The following is a 16,711-nucleotide window of genomic DNA, read 5'->3' as shown; positions in this document are numbered from 1 at the left end:
ACCAAACAAGCTGACAGACAAACGTGTAAGTTGTACGTTTAACCGATGCCGGTACCAGAGTGTGGCTAGTGTTGATGTTGCATTAAAGAAAATCAGACGTCGAAATGGTAAGTGAACGCAAATTAAATCTTTTTAATTCAAAACGTTATGAAAGTTTGACATCTAAACGAAATATAATGTCTTCATTTCTTTGTGTTCCCTTAACAGGCACACGTTTTCACGCAGCAGCAAATCGATGGTAAGTGCTATTTTGCTTGAATTTTAACTAGGCCTACATCCTACACTACAGCTGTGTTCCTCATCACAGTCACACCACAGTCGGTCAACAACTAACTGTAAAAGAATGCGGTCCATTGTGAACCACGCCCTCACTCATGGCTTTTCCTTTCTTCTTTTGTTTTGTACAGCAGTGCGAAATGATTGAAAATCAGGAAATTAGCAATAAACTGTTTTAAACAAATTAGTTTATGAATATGATTATTTTGTTATTTGTAATGTGTTTTTAGTAAATAGTATATGTGTACTGACAGTGACACTGTCGACTAATTTTGTTACATTTTGTCCCCCTAAAAAAGGAATTGGCAAATTTGGGCTAGATGATCTAGACGTCAACAGCCTTATCTGAGGCGATTTTTGCATCAAAAATATCAAGATCAAGATCAAGTTAAAAATCCAAGATTTTTATTCCTTTTTCTTGATCTTGTATGAATGTGTTCTGTTTAAAATGTTGGATAACTTTCCGTATGGCACCACCACTTTTTCACTAATGTTTTACAAAAAGGGATATCTCATTGAGGTTGATTAGATACTATATTAACTCATATCGAATGAGAAAGTGGTGCCATACTGAAACCTTTACAAAATTTTAAGAATGTAATATTTTTTATATAATGGCACAAATGCAGTGTTCTACTGCTACTTCCTCTGTTGGATAACTTTCCATATTTTTCACTCATTTTTACAAAAAGTCTTATTGAGGTAAATTAGATACTATAATATTTCATATCGAATGAAAAAGTGGTGGCGTCATACGGAAACTTTTCCCCTCTATCTTCCATAATAATATATATCAAATTATACTCTTAGCTGTCCAGATAAAGGTTAAGAAAAGAGAGAGTGACAGGCACATTGAACTGTCAAAATCAGGAAAACCACGATCAATTTCTGGATCTGCTGAGTGTGTTTTGGAAATGCTACTCCCTAGCCAAGGCACCAATTTTTGTCTTATTTTAGTGCACAAGAATTCCATCCATGGAATAAAATGTCCTTTTGATTTTTCTTCAAAAAAAAAAGAATGTTTTATTCACCAGTTTCAAGAGATTTTTTAAAAATCACCTACAAACAGAAAAAGTGGCAGTCATGTAAATATAGCAACATTTTTTCGCCTTTCATTTCCCAAATGTTTAATGGCAATTAGTGAAAACCATAAACCTCCTGCATTCAGCAACTAAAGTAACACAAGTAATACAATATTTTTTTTCTTTTTCTGTTTCAATTTTATTTTAAAAGAATAAATCAGGAAATCTTTGTTTGTTTTGATCCTTTGGGACACAAATTATATGCGAAAAGTGTTTTCTCAGTTTTGTTTGCATATGTTTGTATACACCAAGTGAGGATACTGGTCTTTGACATATCAAAAGTATACCCTGCCTTTAACAATCATTATCTTTTAGATATTCCATATTCTATACTCCTTTTAAACAACTTTGTTCTTTCTCCTTATCCTCAGAATACAAGGAATGTTTTCTGCTGTACGATCGGTCAAGGAAGGGATTTATAAAGGGCGATGACCTTGTAGTAGCGATGAGGTCATTGAATACACATCCATCTATCGCTGAGATCAAAGAGTACCGAAAAGAGTATGAAAACGGTGAGTCAGGAACTTGTTACTAGAATCTTATCTGTAAAAGCAGTGGACACTATAGGTAATTGCTCAAAATAATTATGAGCATAAAACCTTACTTGACTATGAGTAACGGGGAGAGGTTGATAGTATCAAACATTGTGAAAAACGGCTCCCTCTAAAGAAGTAACATAGTTTTCTAGAAAGAAGTCATTTTTCATGAATTTCATTTCGGGACCTCAGATTTAGAATTTGAGGTCTCGAAATCAACCATCTAAAAGCACACAACTTCGTGTGACAAGGGTGTTTTGTTCTTTCATTATTATCTCCCAACCTCGACGACCAACTGAGCTCAACTTTTCACAGGTTTGTTATTTTAAGCATAATGTTGAGATACACCAAGTGAGAAAACTGGTCTTTGACAATTACCAATAGTGTCCCATGTGTTTAAACTGGCAAGACCATTTTTATTTTGCATAGTGCACTTCCATTTGAAAATCTTAAAGTCAATGCGAAACTTTTTTTTTTTTTTTTTTTGGGGGGGGGGCACCAAGACCAAGACCAGCATGACCAGGGGCAACTGAGGCCATGGCCTCTGACCCCTGATGTAATTCCAGGCCTGAATTGTAAGCCTGAGCGGTTCCTTCAGTTACCCAGTTCTACCCGGTTCTTAATTTTAGAACCTTGGAATGGGTCCGCTCTCCCAGGGAGAGTACCTGCTGTCTTTAGTTCTGATTTTAAAAGATCCAATTCTAATTAAAACCAACTCTGTGGAGCCGTTCCTGGGACCGGACCGAACCGACTCTTTAAAGTTCAGTCTTGATTTTGAAAGCATTGACTGCAGAGACACTATGGTCATTGCTTACAACAGTAAGCTTCAACTTGTAAGGCTATTTCCGGTGAAAATAGATCAGCTCAATTGTGTATGTGTTGGCTTAAGGTAATAATACACAACCAGTGTACATGTAGTTTGAACGCTTTCAAATGGTTGCATCTTGGTATACATGCTGGAAGAGTTGTATTTCATTGTCATTTATTATTGAGCACTGAAATAAGCACCATCATAGCTAATGTATTTTCTTCCCTCCTTTCCCAACAAGGTGGGCGTGTCAAGTTTGATGACTTTCTTCAGATCATGTACAAACACGAGGAGGAACCGCTGGGCGAGATCTTAGATGCTTTCAGACAGTCTGATACTCAGGGCAGAGATTTCATCATGGCTCCAGAATTCAGGCACATCATGACTCACTTCGGTGAAAGACTCTCTGATAAAGAAGGTCAGTAAAGGCTGGTTAATACTCCCTGTGAGTCTAATGCGAAACAGAGTGATGAGTTAGTTAGTAAAAGCTGAAACTGCTCAGCAGGCCTGGAGCTACACTCAGGCTACGGAGGCCATGGCCTGCCTCAGTTGCCCCTGGTCTTAGCCTTGGTGCCCTTCAAAGGTTTCCAATTGACTTTAAGATATTCCAATGGAAGTACCCTTTGCAAAATAAAAATTGCATTGCCCAGCCCTTTCAGCATGTTCAACTACAGGTCTATTCAGGCCTTGAACTTTGCTGTTACAAGAGCAATTTTCCTCTAGTAAGGGGCTCTTTTATTAGGGACATTTAAATTTGTGTTGGAACTTTGCAAAGGGCACCAGAGCAAAAGCACAGGTCGCCACAGCAATTACTGCGGTTACATGGGGTTAATTCGTGGCTTGTTGTTCATTAGAGCGTGGAATTTGTAGAAAGAACCTGTTCGCTGAAAAGCTTGTTTCAGAGACACTGGGCCCATTTTCATGGCATCGCTTTTAAACCGTAGAATTTGTGATGATCAATTATAGATACATGTGCGCTTTGGTGACGTAAGCGCAGAATATTGTTAGCAGTGTCTTGAAATGGTTCCGGGGCCAATATGAAAGAGCTGCTTCAGCACAAAAATAAGCTAAGCAAAGCAATTATTATACTTACCAGAATAAGGTTATCAGCCAAAATACCATGTCACATGTACAATTGGTAACTGGTATCCTACTTGTTATTGCTAAGCAAGGATTTTTTTAACCTTGAAACAATGTTCTCACAATTTGCATGCAATGTGCTGTTTTAGGATATACAACGCTTCTGCACTGACACAACAATATTCATATTGAATTTGGGCATTATTTTGTTTGTTTATTCACTTCACGATCTTTTTGCTCTATCTCCACAGTGGATGCCGTACTTCGAGAGTTTGGAATTCAAAAGAATGGCTTTGTGAACTACAAGGAGATCACCAAGCAACTTCTCAAGCCCATACCTGACGAATTATCGTGAAATGAGAACAAGACTTTTTCTGAAATGTAGTTGGTAAAATATTGAGTCGAATTGATTTTCATTTAATAGTTTATTTTGAAAAACAGTTTTACGTAGGGTCGGCTTTGCTCTTAGTGTCAAGAACCCTTCAGTTCGATGCTCACTTTGATAAATTCAGTACTACATGTATATATCTTTAGCCAATATTTTAAAAAGCTAAAATGGTTTGGTAACATTTTATGTAGGTTTATAAGGTTAAAAAAACAGGCGAGTCAACCAAAGAGCTTTTGAAATTTTTATCGGTGGTCAGGATAATTATACTTATTTTTTTCTTATCGTTTAACCCAAGTCAGTATTGAACCTATTCACCTGATGTAGTTAACACAAAAATCTTGGTTGCGCCATTTTCAGAGTCAATATCTCAATACAAGTGCTAATTTTTGGTGACATAGAATTAAAGCGCTTAAAATAATTTGAAAAATGGTGAGAGTGAAAGAGAGAGACTGGGCCTCTGCCTTTATCCAGAAGGATAAAGACAGGTCACAATCTCTATGTGAAATGAATGTAGGGCAAAGGTGAATATACACCCCAGTCTGGAGGCAGGTCTCTGGCGTTATTCATGAGCCTCGAAGTGTGACGTCAGATGTTCAGGTTAAGAAGAGAGTAGCAGTGTGTGACTTTAAGGCTAGGGGTCAATTATGGATATTGTACGCTATAGACGTGTTATCAGTTGGTCATCATGCATGTACTATGTTTAGAATTTTTTGTATTCGCGTAATTTTGTAAATTCACAAAACTTTTGTAAATTATTTAGTGTATTGTATTCCTATGGTGTAAGTATTCAGTTTAGCAGGGGATATGTTTGCTTTTCAAAAATTAAATCAAGTTTGATATTTAATTTTCTTCTTTTGATTTTTCTGCTTTGTATATTTGAGTTTGTAAGAATCAACGTGTACAGAGAAATTTAACTGACGATACAAGAATACAAGTAATAGTCCTCGTGCATATGATGTCATTTTAGTAGAGCCCCTCATAAGGTCACACGTATGTTTTTTATTGGTCAATCCTGTGTGTGCCGCGCATACACATAAATGCGCTTTAAAGGCAGTGGACACTATTGGTATTTACTCAAAATAATTATCAGCAGAAAACCTTTCTTTGTAACGAGTATTGGGGAGAGGTTTGTGGTACAAAACATTGTGAGAAACAGCTCCCTCTGAAGTGGAGTAGTTTTCGAGAAAGAAGTAATTTTCTACGAATTTGATTTCGAGACCTCAAGTTTAGAATTTGAGGTCTCGAAATCAAGCATCTGAAAGCACACAACTTCGTGTTACAAGGGTGATTTTTGCTTTCATAGTTATCTCGCAACTCCAATGACCAATCGATCTCAAATTTTCACAGGTTTGTTATTTTATACATGTTGATAAACACCAAGTGAAAGACTGGTCTTTGACAATTACCAATAGTGTCCACTGGCTTTAAACTAAGATGAAAGATGGCGGCTGGATGACATCAATGCAAAAGGTCTATACATGATTCAGATTTGTTCAATAAAAAAATCAGCAATATGCATAGATTAGAATCACCTGTTTCAGTGTGTGCATTAATTGGTGTAAGGAGAAGTGTTCTCATCAAATTGGGAGTGAACAATAATTGTTTTTCCCTTTCAAGTTGAACCATAGACTAAAGTAAGAATGGTTGAACCAAACTGCTCCATTTATTGTTGTTTTATGAGTAAATTTCTGTAAAATCTACATTTCATGATAACAAAAATATTGTGGGTGTGGAAAAAAATGTTTACATGGTTCACCCAACGGACAAAATAGTTTGCCTAACAAACTTTTTTGGGATTAGTAAATTTTAGTTAGCCCCTAAGAAAGACTCTGCTGTGGTCGAAATGTCACACAACATAGACCCCTTTACAAACAGGAAAAGGCATTGCATTCTGGGATAGGATGCGATGTTTTGGGATGTTCGTCTCGCAAAACATGCATAGCTTACTCGCAAACTGTCCTAAAATGCATCATAATCACCACATCCAGTGTCAGATGCAATTGTGTCCGCTATGCAATACTGTACGCTCCGGACACTTTTGCATATGCAATTGTGTCCGGGGCTATGCAAAAACTGTCCGGCGGACATGTACATGACTGTGTACATGTATGTATGTGCGCGCGTAAGCGAGCGTGCATTCAGTGAACCTATGATATGCAGCATACCCAAGGGCTGAACATTTCCCAAGTCATCCATGACCATGACATGCACTAAAAGCTTTTTTTTTTTTTAAATGGCGAACGCTTTCCGTCGACCAAGGGCGTTTAATTTACTGCAAGGAGTGTTTTGCACGGGGCGGACACAACTGCATATGCAAATGTGTCAGGGCGGACACAATTGCATTATGCAGCAGTGTCCGGGCGGACACGATTGCATGTGCAAAACCGTCCGGCGGACATTATTGCATACCGGTATAGACAACATAATTTCAGGCGACAGCGGCCTATGTGTAAAGGGTCCTACTGACTGACTGAATACGACAGCGGCCTATCTGTAAAGGGGTCCTACTGACTGACTGAATACCTAGACTTGATGACAAGTCGTTACCGCTGCCCCGAACACACATTCTGCCGATCATGCAACAGTCGCAGTGCAATTATCGTTCATGCAACGGTCGTAGGTGTAGTGCGTGACTCACACACACTACATAAGGGATCGAGGATGTGTGTATCGTCCCCGCATCATATGCGCTGCAGCATGCAGCAGAGAGCTACACGTCGTCCACACAACTGACTTGATTTGAAGACTACATGTAGCTCGGTTGTGTATGTGTGTGCAACAACACGATTCACGAAACGGAAAAGCAGTTCTCTCACATCGAATTCACTCGATTCTTTCTCAGCAAAGCCTGAAAAATTAGATTTAATTGAACACAAATTGAAGTGATGGTGTTATCGCTAAATAAAGCAGCCAAGCTGGATCAAAATTTTGATAAACATGAAGAAGAGACGTCGCAAAGAGGGGAGCCAACCTTCAACAGCAAGCTCTCCGCGGACGTCGCCGCCATGTTGTAAGATTTTCTTTTTGTTTTGTTGCCTTGTTGGGTGTAATTTTTGCGCAATCTATTTTGTCTGAGGTTATTTCGGTTATTCGTCACTTTTTACCATGAGTTTAGGTGTATCTTGGCTCTATATATAAGGTTGTTGTATTTATTTTAACCTTGATTTGGGGGTGGGGTTCATAACAAGCTTAATTTAAGTGTTATTTTGGTTTTTGTTTTTGACAAGTGTTTTGTGTTACTTCTCGCCTCGCTACCTCCATGACCTTTTGAACTGTCTAAACCGGATGCCTTTAGAAATGCTTTGAAAAAGGCGTTTTTAATGGCTATTATGTTGATGCTTTACCATCACATCAAAAGTACATTTTAATTTTGATTTTTCTTATGCATTTTAGATAGAGAGCTATAAAAAACTTGTTAATAAAAGGGGAAAAGTTTCCGTATGGCGCCACCACTTTTTCATTCGAAACAAAATAATATAGTATCTAATTTACCTGATTGATATATCCCTTTTTGTAAAAACGAGTGAAAATGTGGTGGCGCCATACGGAAAGTTATCCATAAAAGGCACTGAAAACACGTTTGGTAATTGTCAAAGACCAGTCTTCTCACTTGGTGTATTCCAGCATAAGCATAAAAGGAAAAGTTTCCGTATGGCGCCACCACTTTTTCACTCGATATGAAATAATATAGTATCTAATTTACCTCAATGAAATATCCCTTTTTGTAAAAATGAGTGAAAAAGTGGTGGCGCCATACAGAAAGTTATCTGCATAAAATAACAGGCCTGTGAAAATTTGGGCTCAATTGGTCGTCAAAGTTGCGAGAAAGAGATGAACGAAAAAACACCCTTGTTGGACGAATTTGTGTGCTTTCAGTTAAGAATTAAAGACTTCTGGCTAGAACTTAGAAGTCTTTTAATATTTTAGTGTGAAATTACCTCTTTCTCAAAATCTACACTACTTCAGAGCATGGAGGTAGAAGGAGCCATTTCTCACAATGTTTTATACTAGAGCGACACCTCTCCAATGCTTGTTACCTTTTAAGTTATAATTTGTTTCGAGTGTTTACCAAGCATGTACCTTCCCTTTTACAACACTCTTTTCATCGATTCAAACAATGACCCAACGAAAGCCCAACACCTGGTTTTTGTTAACAAACAAAAATGTGTGTAAAATACTAGCTGTGCATTAATTAGGCTTTGTTTAATTGGTATTTCAAATTTGTAATTTCAAGGTTTTTAACGTAACCACCAGGTTAGGGCCTACAAATATCTTATTATTGAATAATATTATTAAATACTACTATTTTTCCTCCATTGTTGTAACAAAATCAGTGGCTTTGCAAATGTTGATTATCCTCTCTCCCATCCTCACACATTCACCGGCACAAGTGTGGATGACTCAGCTGTTTTGATAGGCTATTTATGTTCAGTGTCTTCTTTTCTTAGTTTCCACTCACTGAATTTATGTTCTTTCAACTTTTGGAATAGCAAGCACTCACTGAAATTATGTTCTTTCAAATTTTGGAATAGCAAGCAGACTGTTCGTGGCATCCATTTTATTTTTGAAGGAAGTCACTCAAAATAAGGCAACGGCATGCAACTTTTCAGTTGTTTTCCCCTCATTTTGGGGCTACAATACAGAGACATGTGAGAACAATTTTGTAAGGCACAAGTAGAAGTCAAATTGGAGATGTATTTAATTTTCTTGAATTTGAAAAGTGATACAAAAATTCTAAAGAATAGGCTCATATTGATGCCCATATTCTCAGAGAAGCAAAAACACTCTCAAAATAACATTTTCAAAGCAATGATCTCGTGAAGAAGAAAAAACTTTTAACTTTGTAAATTATATTTTTCCAAGTTGAAATTAACTGAAGTTTTCCAATGAATTCTCAAGTATTATTATGATTAAATTCACAGTAAAATCTGCATGAAATAAAACCAGCAGGAACCAGATAAAAACCTGTTGAGTCAGATCAGACGCTAGGACCAAAGGTCAACACTCATCAGTTTTGGTGCGTGGTACAATCATTCACGATCGCAACAGTAGCAATTTTTTAATAGTCCTTTGTAGTCTGGTACAACTAGCATACCAGTATTGTGTGTGGTTTCACAATTGCTGTCAAGACAAACTGAAATGTGAACCACACAGTAAGTGATTTCACAATTCCAATCACGTACATTACTAAACTATAGGGCCTATGTATAGAATGACAGGATTTCCTGGTGTGATATTCCACCCATTACACATTTGTCTTTTGCTCTCAAATTTAATTGAGAAATGTGGGCATTGTCACTTATCAAAAGACGTTGGGGAGACTCTTTAGGAAATCTTCTTGTATTTTTTGGGAGTGGAAACACTTTGCTTTGAATTTCTTCTAAAAAAGTTCAAATTTTTTATCCCAGAAAAGTACGTTTGTGGTAATTTATCAAATAAATAACTTGAACGTTGCAATGAAAGAAATTACCCGGAACTAAAAAGCAAAAAAAAAAAAAAAAAATCAAATTTAATGAAAACAAATTTTAAAGAGCCATATGGGAAGTCTAAAATTAATCTTCAAGTTAAACATGGTATAGGGATTCAAACCTCCAGATAAAAGAAATGGGTAATTTTTTGGTCCGATTAATTTTAAAACTGATGAAACTTAACTCTTGATATAAACAATCAAGATTCAAGAAAACATGATTCGGATGTTGATTTTGATGAATAATTGAAGCTTGCATCCATGCACAATGGCAATGATATATGTTAAATGTTCTTCCTACATTAAGCTGCCATTTATACCCAATCAATTTTATTCAATGTAGATTTTTACAACAAATAATGCAGAACAGTATTTTGTACTTAATGGCAATTCACTTACAGGTCACAAGGAAGTTTAAAGTGGACATACACTGTACAATGCTATGTAAAGTAAACACTAAAGTGAACACTTTCCTGTCACTACGAAATTAGTAGACAAGCAATTATGAACATGCACTGTTACAGTCTGGCATTTTAGATAATAATATAGTAGGCTTAGTTAACTATATACCATATACACTGGTTGCCTTGGTGATGGTGCGCTCTTGTTGGTTTCCTTGGTGACTTTCTCGTGACAAACAGAGTTGAAGGGTACACTCTAATTAGGTATCTGAGTTTGGATTAAATAGAGATAAAATGTAGGCCTAAATATGCAAGATTTTTACTGTACAAAATACGTCCTATTGAAAAGAAAGAAACCCTAACACCAATTAATTTTTTACAACTTTAATTTGAGTTTTGAAAGGAATTTTTACATCTTAGAAGTGTCCCTAAAAAACCCCAGTTTGACTCTTATACATGTACAAGTAACATTATATAGCCTCTTTAAAAAAATCATTAAAACAGGATCAAGCATCAAGCATGCCAGAGTGACACTGCCTGGTTAGTCATTGTCATGCAGCCATCGTTTGATGACACGTCACTGTCATACAGCCATCGCTTGATGAGGCATGTCCACACTGTCCAGATGAGTGCCGCGTCTAATTACCTGTTTTGTTTCTAATCGTTTGTTACCATAGGGAGTCCGGGAAGCACTACATATTTCAGCTTTGCCGAGAATCCCAGTGGTATTCCTGATGTTCCTTCAGGAAGCAGCCAGGGATTAGTCCTGGAAGACGTTGAGGAAACAAGCAGTGCGGACGGCATATTTGCATCATTCTTCAAAGTAAGATTTCATTCATTAATGGTTTATTCCTTGAAAACAAAATTTCCAATGGCGACCAAGGGTCCATTTACAGGAAAATATTCAGAGAATACCTATTTTAAAAAGCAGTAAATATTACACAATACAAAGTTGAGACATCAAAAAAAATTTAGGAGAAAAATGTTTGCACCAAATTAAACATTACTATTTGATAAATTTATTTAAATCAGCCATTGCAAATTTCATAGTGTTTACACTGTTGCCACTGTTTCCTTACTCCTTGTTTGCTTTTCATAGCAAACAAGTTGGATTTATTTTATTTTTGTATATGCCATTTTATTAATTAATGAAGAGTAGGCCAGCTCACGACCTGCTGCTGTGCCATTTAGGTGGTTACAGTTGACCTTGACATGAATCAACTTGCTCATGGGGTTCCTGATGTGCAACTACATGTACATGCTAGGGACTTGACCTTATGACCTCAGCATGATGGACATAGAGGCTGAATGGCACATGCATGCATGATATCTGTCTTTAAGGGTTTGGGTACTTTTTGTACGACGCAAAACACAAACATCCACAGATTTACATAAAAATGACACAGTTTAATGATAATCATGGTGGGAAGCTTCCCTTTACATATTACTTGCTGAGGTGCTGTAATTTTGGAGAAATGAGTAAAACAATTTTACAACTTTAGGATGTTCTAACCCGTTGTGAAATATGCTTGGCGTAAGTGCAGATTTATTTGGTTACGGTTAGCAGAGCCTTCAAATCTGGCCAAAGTCCCTCAAGCTGCAGGGTTGTTAATGACAGCATTATGATACTGCCTCAACTTCCTGTAATTCATGACCCCTTACAGCTCTCTAACATTATCAAATTGTTTTAATTTACTCCTAAGGATGAAAATGCAGCAGGTGTTCCCGGTCATGGGGACAAGAAATTTCTTCGTTTCATTCATTATTTGACGGATAACAGGAAGTTGGTGTGGGAGACTGTGTTATGGAACAAACGGCTGTATGTTCAGGTGCCAGATGATTTAGCACATCAGGGAAGTAGAGACAGGTATGTACAATAATTGGGCTGGAAATACAAAATCTTTATTTCACCAGGGCCTGATTTTGAAGACCTACTTAAGCAGAAAATATTGCTGAACAGTTTTCTGCTTAGCAGGATATCAGTCACAAAATGTACTTCTGCTGGTAACCTTTTTCTGGTAAGCGTAATTTTGTTATGCTTGGCTTCTTTTTGTGCTTAGCAGCTCTATTTTGATGATTATTTACTGTATAGCCATGGCATTAGAATTATTAAGGGCTTGATTGCAGATCCAAGTTGCGCTCCAGTCAACAGTAAATTTTTCTTTGTACAACCCAAATTATTTTAAATGTTACCCAGTCAGTTCCCCGTGTGGGGTTCAAACGAACTGTTGGTTAACGACTCAATGTTTTGATCAGTATGCTCTGATCGCCTTCAGGAGAGCGTTGAGTATTTACCACCGGTCTTTCTCAGAACCACCACTACTCAAAAGAGATATTCACGTGGTGTTATCGCAAATCTCTCTCAGTTGTACTTCCACCGTACAAAGTTTCAAATCCTACTTAAGAATATCCCTAGTAAGTTTTTTCCTTTTGTTTGTTCCTTGTAGTTTTGTTGCTCTTCTGGATGCTGCTGAAGAGCACCTTGGCTGCACCCAGGTCATCATCGGCCTCCGTCGAGATGCAGTGGACAGGGCACAACTCATCAGAACCTTCAAGTTCATGGGCTTTGAATTGGTGCCACCGAGTCATCCTGAGCTTCCAAGCTTGGCAGATTATCTCTTCATGGTGTCCGATATATAAGACCGTTTTAACAATGGTTATCTGTGATGTAAACAGGCATGATATTCTTCCCACTTTTATCTGGTTTTCATTTTTTTTTCAGCCCTTGGAAAGATCTGAAGAAATGAGATTAAATAGCATAAATAGTGTATTAAAGCCTGCACCGTGTAGGTCAGCCCTTGTATTCCTCCTTTTTTCAAAGGACCAAATATCATGCCTGTGTAGAGCGTCTCTCTCTGTACATCATTTCTAACATAAATAAGGGCCCTCTTCTTGTAAAGCCCTGTTCACACTTTGTGTGAATGCGAAGCAAACATCGCCAGGAACAATTTTCGCACCAGCTGAAATGTCCTCATCTCTTGCTAAACATTCGCGGCAAAGAATGAATTGATACAGAAATTTGCTTTGTGTTGATGCATGAAGTGTGGACCAGGCTTAACAGATTTGGTTGAATGAATAATCTAGTTTCCCGAGTACCTATCATCTTAAGAAGGTATTCCAATTTCAGGCCTGTATGCTTCGCTTTTGAAAGGGCAAGGGTACCAAGGCATTTTCCCCTTGGTGAATGGCACCCTATGAGGATATTGTAAATTTCTACTGGAGCATTTCAATGACCAGGGGGCTTGGAGGCAATTGCCTTGTTACCTCTGTGAAGTATCGGGCCTGCAACAAGGCATACTTCCAGAGAGGTTTTCAATCATACCAAATTGTCAACTTCAACTGCTTCAGCAAAATTAAACAAGGCACCAGTAATTTTCAATGTTTTTTTTTTGTGACCAGTGTTTGCAACCATGATATTCTTCCTACTTAAGTCTGATTCCAGATTTGTTGGCCTTTGGAAAAGTTTGCCAGTTTGATGTGATATTTGTGTAATCCCTCAAAGGTAACATGTGTATCAAACTGAGATGAATGATACTTTTACCAGCAGCTACAAGAGGAAGCTGTTGATCATAATTAACATATTTTGTATAATTTAATTTTGTTGCCAGAAAAAGTTGTAATGTACATGCCATGTGACGTCAACGAACTTGAAAAAGTGGTGAAGTTGGTTACTATAACTTATTTCAGTCTCCAAGTGTCATAAATAGATGTGTATTTAGCATTCAATTTTGCAGATTATTTCCTCATTTCATTTTTTTTTATAGTGTCAATAGTGAAAACTCAGAAACATGCTATTAAGTTTTGTATGGTTGGTCACTCCTTCGTTTTGTTGTTGTAATTACAAAGTTGTACAATGTATGTCTGTATATACTTCATTAAGGCACAGGTACTTCATTCTTGCACAGGCATAGCACTTTTTCCCTCTGTAAAAAGGTTGTGTGTGTTATTGAGATTTAGATTATTACTGGATCAATTTAAGAGGGTGACCATGGTCCCAATTTCATAAGCCTGTAGTAAGCACAAATACTTGTTATTAATGTTAAGCACAAAAAAATCATGCTTAACAAAAATTGGTAACCAGCCTAAATTCTACAAACTTTCAATGTTACAACTGGTGCCCCCACATACTATGTGTTAGCAATACAGAAATTTGCCTATCGGTATTTTCTGCTTCACAGCTTTTTGAGAATTCTTCTAAATGATGGTGAGGAAGTTGAGAAATTGTGACACTGGACACTATTGGTAATTGTCTAAGACCAGTTTTCACTTAGTGTATCTCAACATACGCATAAAATAACAAACCTGTGTAAATTTGAGCTCAATTATTTTTTTAGGTGGCGAAGGAAAAAAACCCTTGTCACATGAAGTTGTGTGCTTTCAGATGCTTGATTTCGAGACCTCAAAATCTTAATCTGAGGTCTCAAAATCAAGTTCATGGAAAATTACTTCTTTCTCAAAAACTATGTTACTTCAGAGGGAGCCGTTTTACCATTGTTTTATACTATCAGCAGCTCCCCATTTCTCATTACCAAGTAAGGTTTTATGCTAATAATTATTTTGAGTACATGTAATTACCAATGGTGCGGAGAGCCCAATTTCATGGCTCTGCTTACCATGGCATTCTGCGCTGATGAACCATAGAAACACAAAACATGCCTCTAAACGAGGGTAGGGAAGTAGAGGTATTTTAAGGTGCAAGGTCCAATTTCATGTCGCTACTTAACAAAGATCACTGTGTTTATGGCCCGTAGAATCACATGCTTCACAGGGTGCTCTCAACACAAATGTTGGATGGTAAGCAGTGACATTTGGCCCAGGGCTGAATTTTATAAAGCCCGTAAGCAGTAAAACTTGCTAAGCACAACAAAATCATGATAAGCAAAATTACCATACAGTTACCATTGCCAAACCTGGTGGTACCCCGCTCATTCTTGCTTTGCAAAGAAATTTGCCCAGCAGATTTTTCTGCTTAAAAGCTTTTTGAAATAAGGCCCAGATGCTGCACTGATATTTCAGTAAAGAATTAGTGAATGTGTATTCCTCACGCTCTGTAAAGAGAAGATAAAGGACAGAGGGGTGCTACTGTGTATAGTATAGTGTGTTATTAGATAGATTTGTAAAAATGTCAACATTCTTCAATTCTGTTAAACTCTTATTGTTACTCATTAGTTTTAACCGTGGAAATTACTTCAAGATCAAGATACAGTAACTACAAGAATAGAACACAGTTTAAGACAAATATCTACCTGTTTTTCCCCCTATAATTTAGTTGTGATTGAACCTTTGATTTTGTTGACAGAAGTTTAATCTGTCACTACTCTCTTTGGTGTCCAACATTCATCTTCCTCTCATGAAGACTGAACCGATTTCATGGCTTTTGCAAACTGCGCTGAATTTCTGCGCTAGCTGTGTAAAGCAAGGAATGCCTAGTAACAATTGGAGTCTGCATGCCCACAGGCCAAAATTGCCTACTTGCCTAACCTGTGGAATATGCTTAGCGTAAGCGCAAATTTCCTTATTTTTGTAAGCGCTGATTCTTTGCTTAGGGTGCAGAGCCATGAAACGGGGGTCGATTTCACAAAGGGTTAGGACTAGTCCTAACTTAGGACTATAGGACCAGTTACTCATCCTAACTTAGGACTATCCATGCAATTTGTATATCTCCTAGGACTAGTCCTAACTTAGGACTAGTCCTAGGAGATATACAAGGACTAGTCCTAACTTAGGACTAGTCCTAGGAGATATACAAATTGCATGGAGTGTCCTAAGTTAGGATGAGTAACTGGTCCTAACTCAAAATAAGACTAGTCCTAACTCTTTGTGAAATCCACCCCTGGGCCATGATTTGCTAAAAAACCAACTACTTCTCCTGAAAAACCTTGTTTTTTAACAGTTTGAATTGGTAATTGAACCAAAATGATGATACAGGAGAAAGTCAATTTTAAATATTATATAAGAAAGAAATTATTTTTAAAGTTGAAAAACCTTTTTTAGCTTGTTTTCATGGATTATTATTTTATGATGCCATAACAAGGTTTAAAGTTGGTAGATTAGCAAAGTAGTCTAGTGTACCTCAATTAAGTTCTCATCTTATTTTAGTTAAGTGGCTTTAGTTAGGTGTGTGGTGTGTTACTTATTTTTAATTGAATACTTGTATTGTAATCATTTTTATAAATGTATTACATGTCTATATTGTAATCATTTTATAAATGTATTACATGTTGTGTTCAAAAAAGTAAAGTGCAATTGCAACCCACACTGAGATTAAAGCCATTGGACACTTTCGGTAAACAGTGTTGTCCAAGGCCCACACTTTGTGTACCACAACTTCTATATCAAATAAAAAACCTGTGAAAATTTAGGCTCAATCGGTCATCGGAGTCGGGAGAAAACAACGGAAAAACCCACCCTTGTTTCCGCGCATTTCGCCGTGTCATGACATGTGTTTAAAATAAATCCGTAATTCTCGTTAACGAGAATTTATATTGTTTTGCTGTTTTCTCAAAAAGTCAAGCATTTCATGTAATAATATTTCAAGAGAAGTCTTTCACCTATGCCTTCTGTAAACCGTGTAAGTTATTTGTAAATCTGTGAACTTTTATTTTTTTTCTGAACCGAAAGGGTCCAATGGCTTTAAACAGAATAAAATTTCAAATATGACTTGTAAATATCT

At 37.1% G+C, this 16,711-nt stretch overlaps 2 protein-coding genes across 2 annotated transcripts; both read left to right on the top strand.

The window, feature by feature from the left end:
- Positions 1–40: 40 nt before the first annotated feature.
- Positions 41–5,697, top strand: LOC139936956 (uncharacterized). The gene is made up of 5 exons (XM_071931824.1): positions 41–107; positions 208–238; positions 1,730–1,870; positions 2,944–3,120; positions 4,034–5,697. The coding sequence occupies exons 1-5, from the start codon at positions 105–107 to the stop codon at positions 4,135–4,137; spliced, it is 456 nt and encodes a 151-aa protein (XP_071787925.1). The 5' UTR covers positions 41–104; the 3' UTR covers positions 4,138–5,697.
- Positions 5,698–6,866: 1,169 nt separating this feature from the next.
- LOC139936955 (ornithine decarboxylase antizyme 1-like) lies at positions 6,867–15,711 on the top strand. The gene is made up of 4 exons (XM_071931823.1): positions 6,867–7,180; positions 10,716–10,861; positions 11,742–11,905; positions 12,486–15,711. The coding sequence occupies exons 1-4, from the start codon at positions 7,108–7,110 to the stop codon at positions 12,676–12,678; spliced, it is 576 nt and encodes a 191-aa protein (XP_071787924.1). The 5' UTR covers positions 6,867–7,107; the 3' UTR covers positions 12,679–15,711.
- Positions 15,712–16,711: the final 1,000 nt, after the last annotated feature.

This window comes from Asterias amurensis, chromosome 5, assembly GCF_032118995.1.
Source record: "Asterias amurensis chromosome 5, ASM3211899v1".
Taxonomy (NCBI): Eukaryota; Metazoa; Echinodermata; class Asteroidea; order Forcipulatida; family Asteriidae; genus Asterias; species Asterias amurensis.
The sequence above is the reverse complement of the archived record's forward strand: the minus strand, read 5'-3'. Positions and strand labels throughout refer to the sequence as shown.

Bases quoted from the DNA above. Each gene is read 5' to 3' on its own strand.
- LOC139936956 (XM_071931824.1), top strand. The intron at 239-1,729 runs GTAAGTGCTATT...CCTTATCCTCAG, and splicing joins CACGCAGCAGCAAATCGATG to AATACAAGGAATGTTTTCTG. The intron at 3,121-4,033 runs GTCAGTAAAGGC...CTATCTCCACAG, and splicing joins AAGACTCTCTGATAAAGAAG to TGGATGCCGTACTTCGAGAG.
- LOC139936955 (XM_071931823.1), top strand. From the start codon at position 7,108: ATGAAGAAGAGACGTCGCAAAGAGGGGAGCCAACCTTCAACAGCAAGC. The intron at 10,862-11,741 runs GTAAGATTTCAT...TTTACTCCTAAG, and splicing joins TATTTGCATCATTCTTCAAA to GATGAAAATGCAGCAGGTGT. The intron at 11,906-12,485 runs GTATGTACAATA...TGTTCCTTGTAG, and splicing joins CATCAGGGAAGTAGAGACAG to TTTTGTTGCTCTTCTGGATG.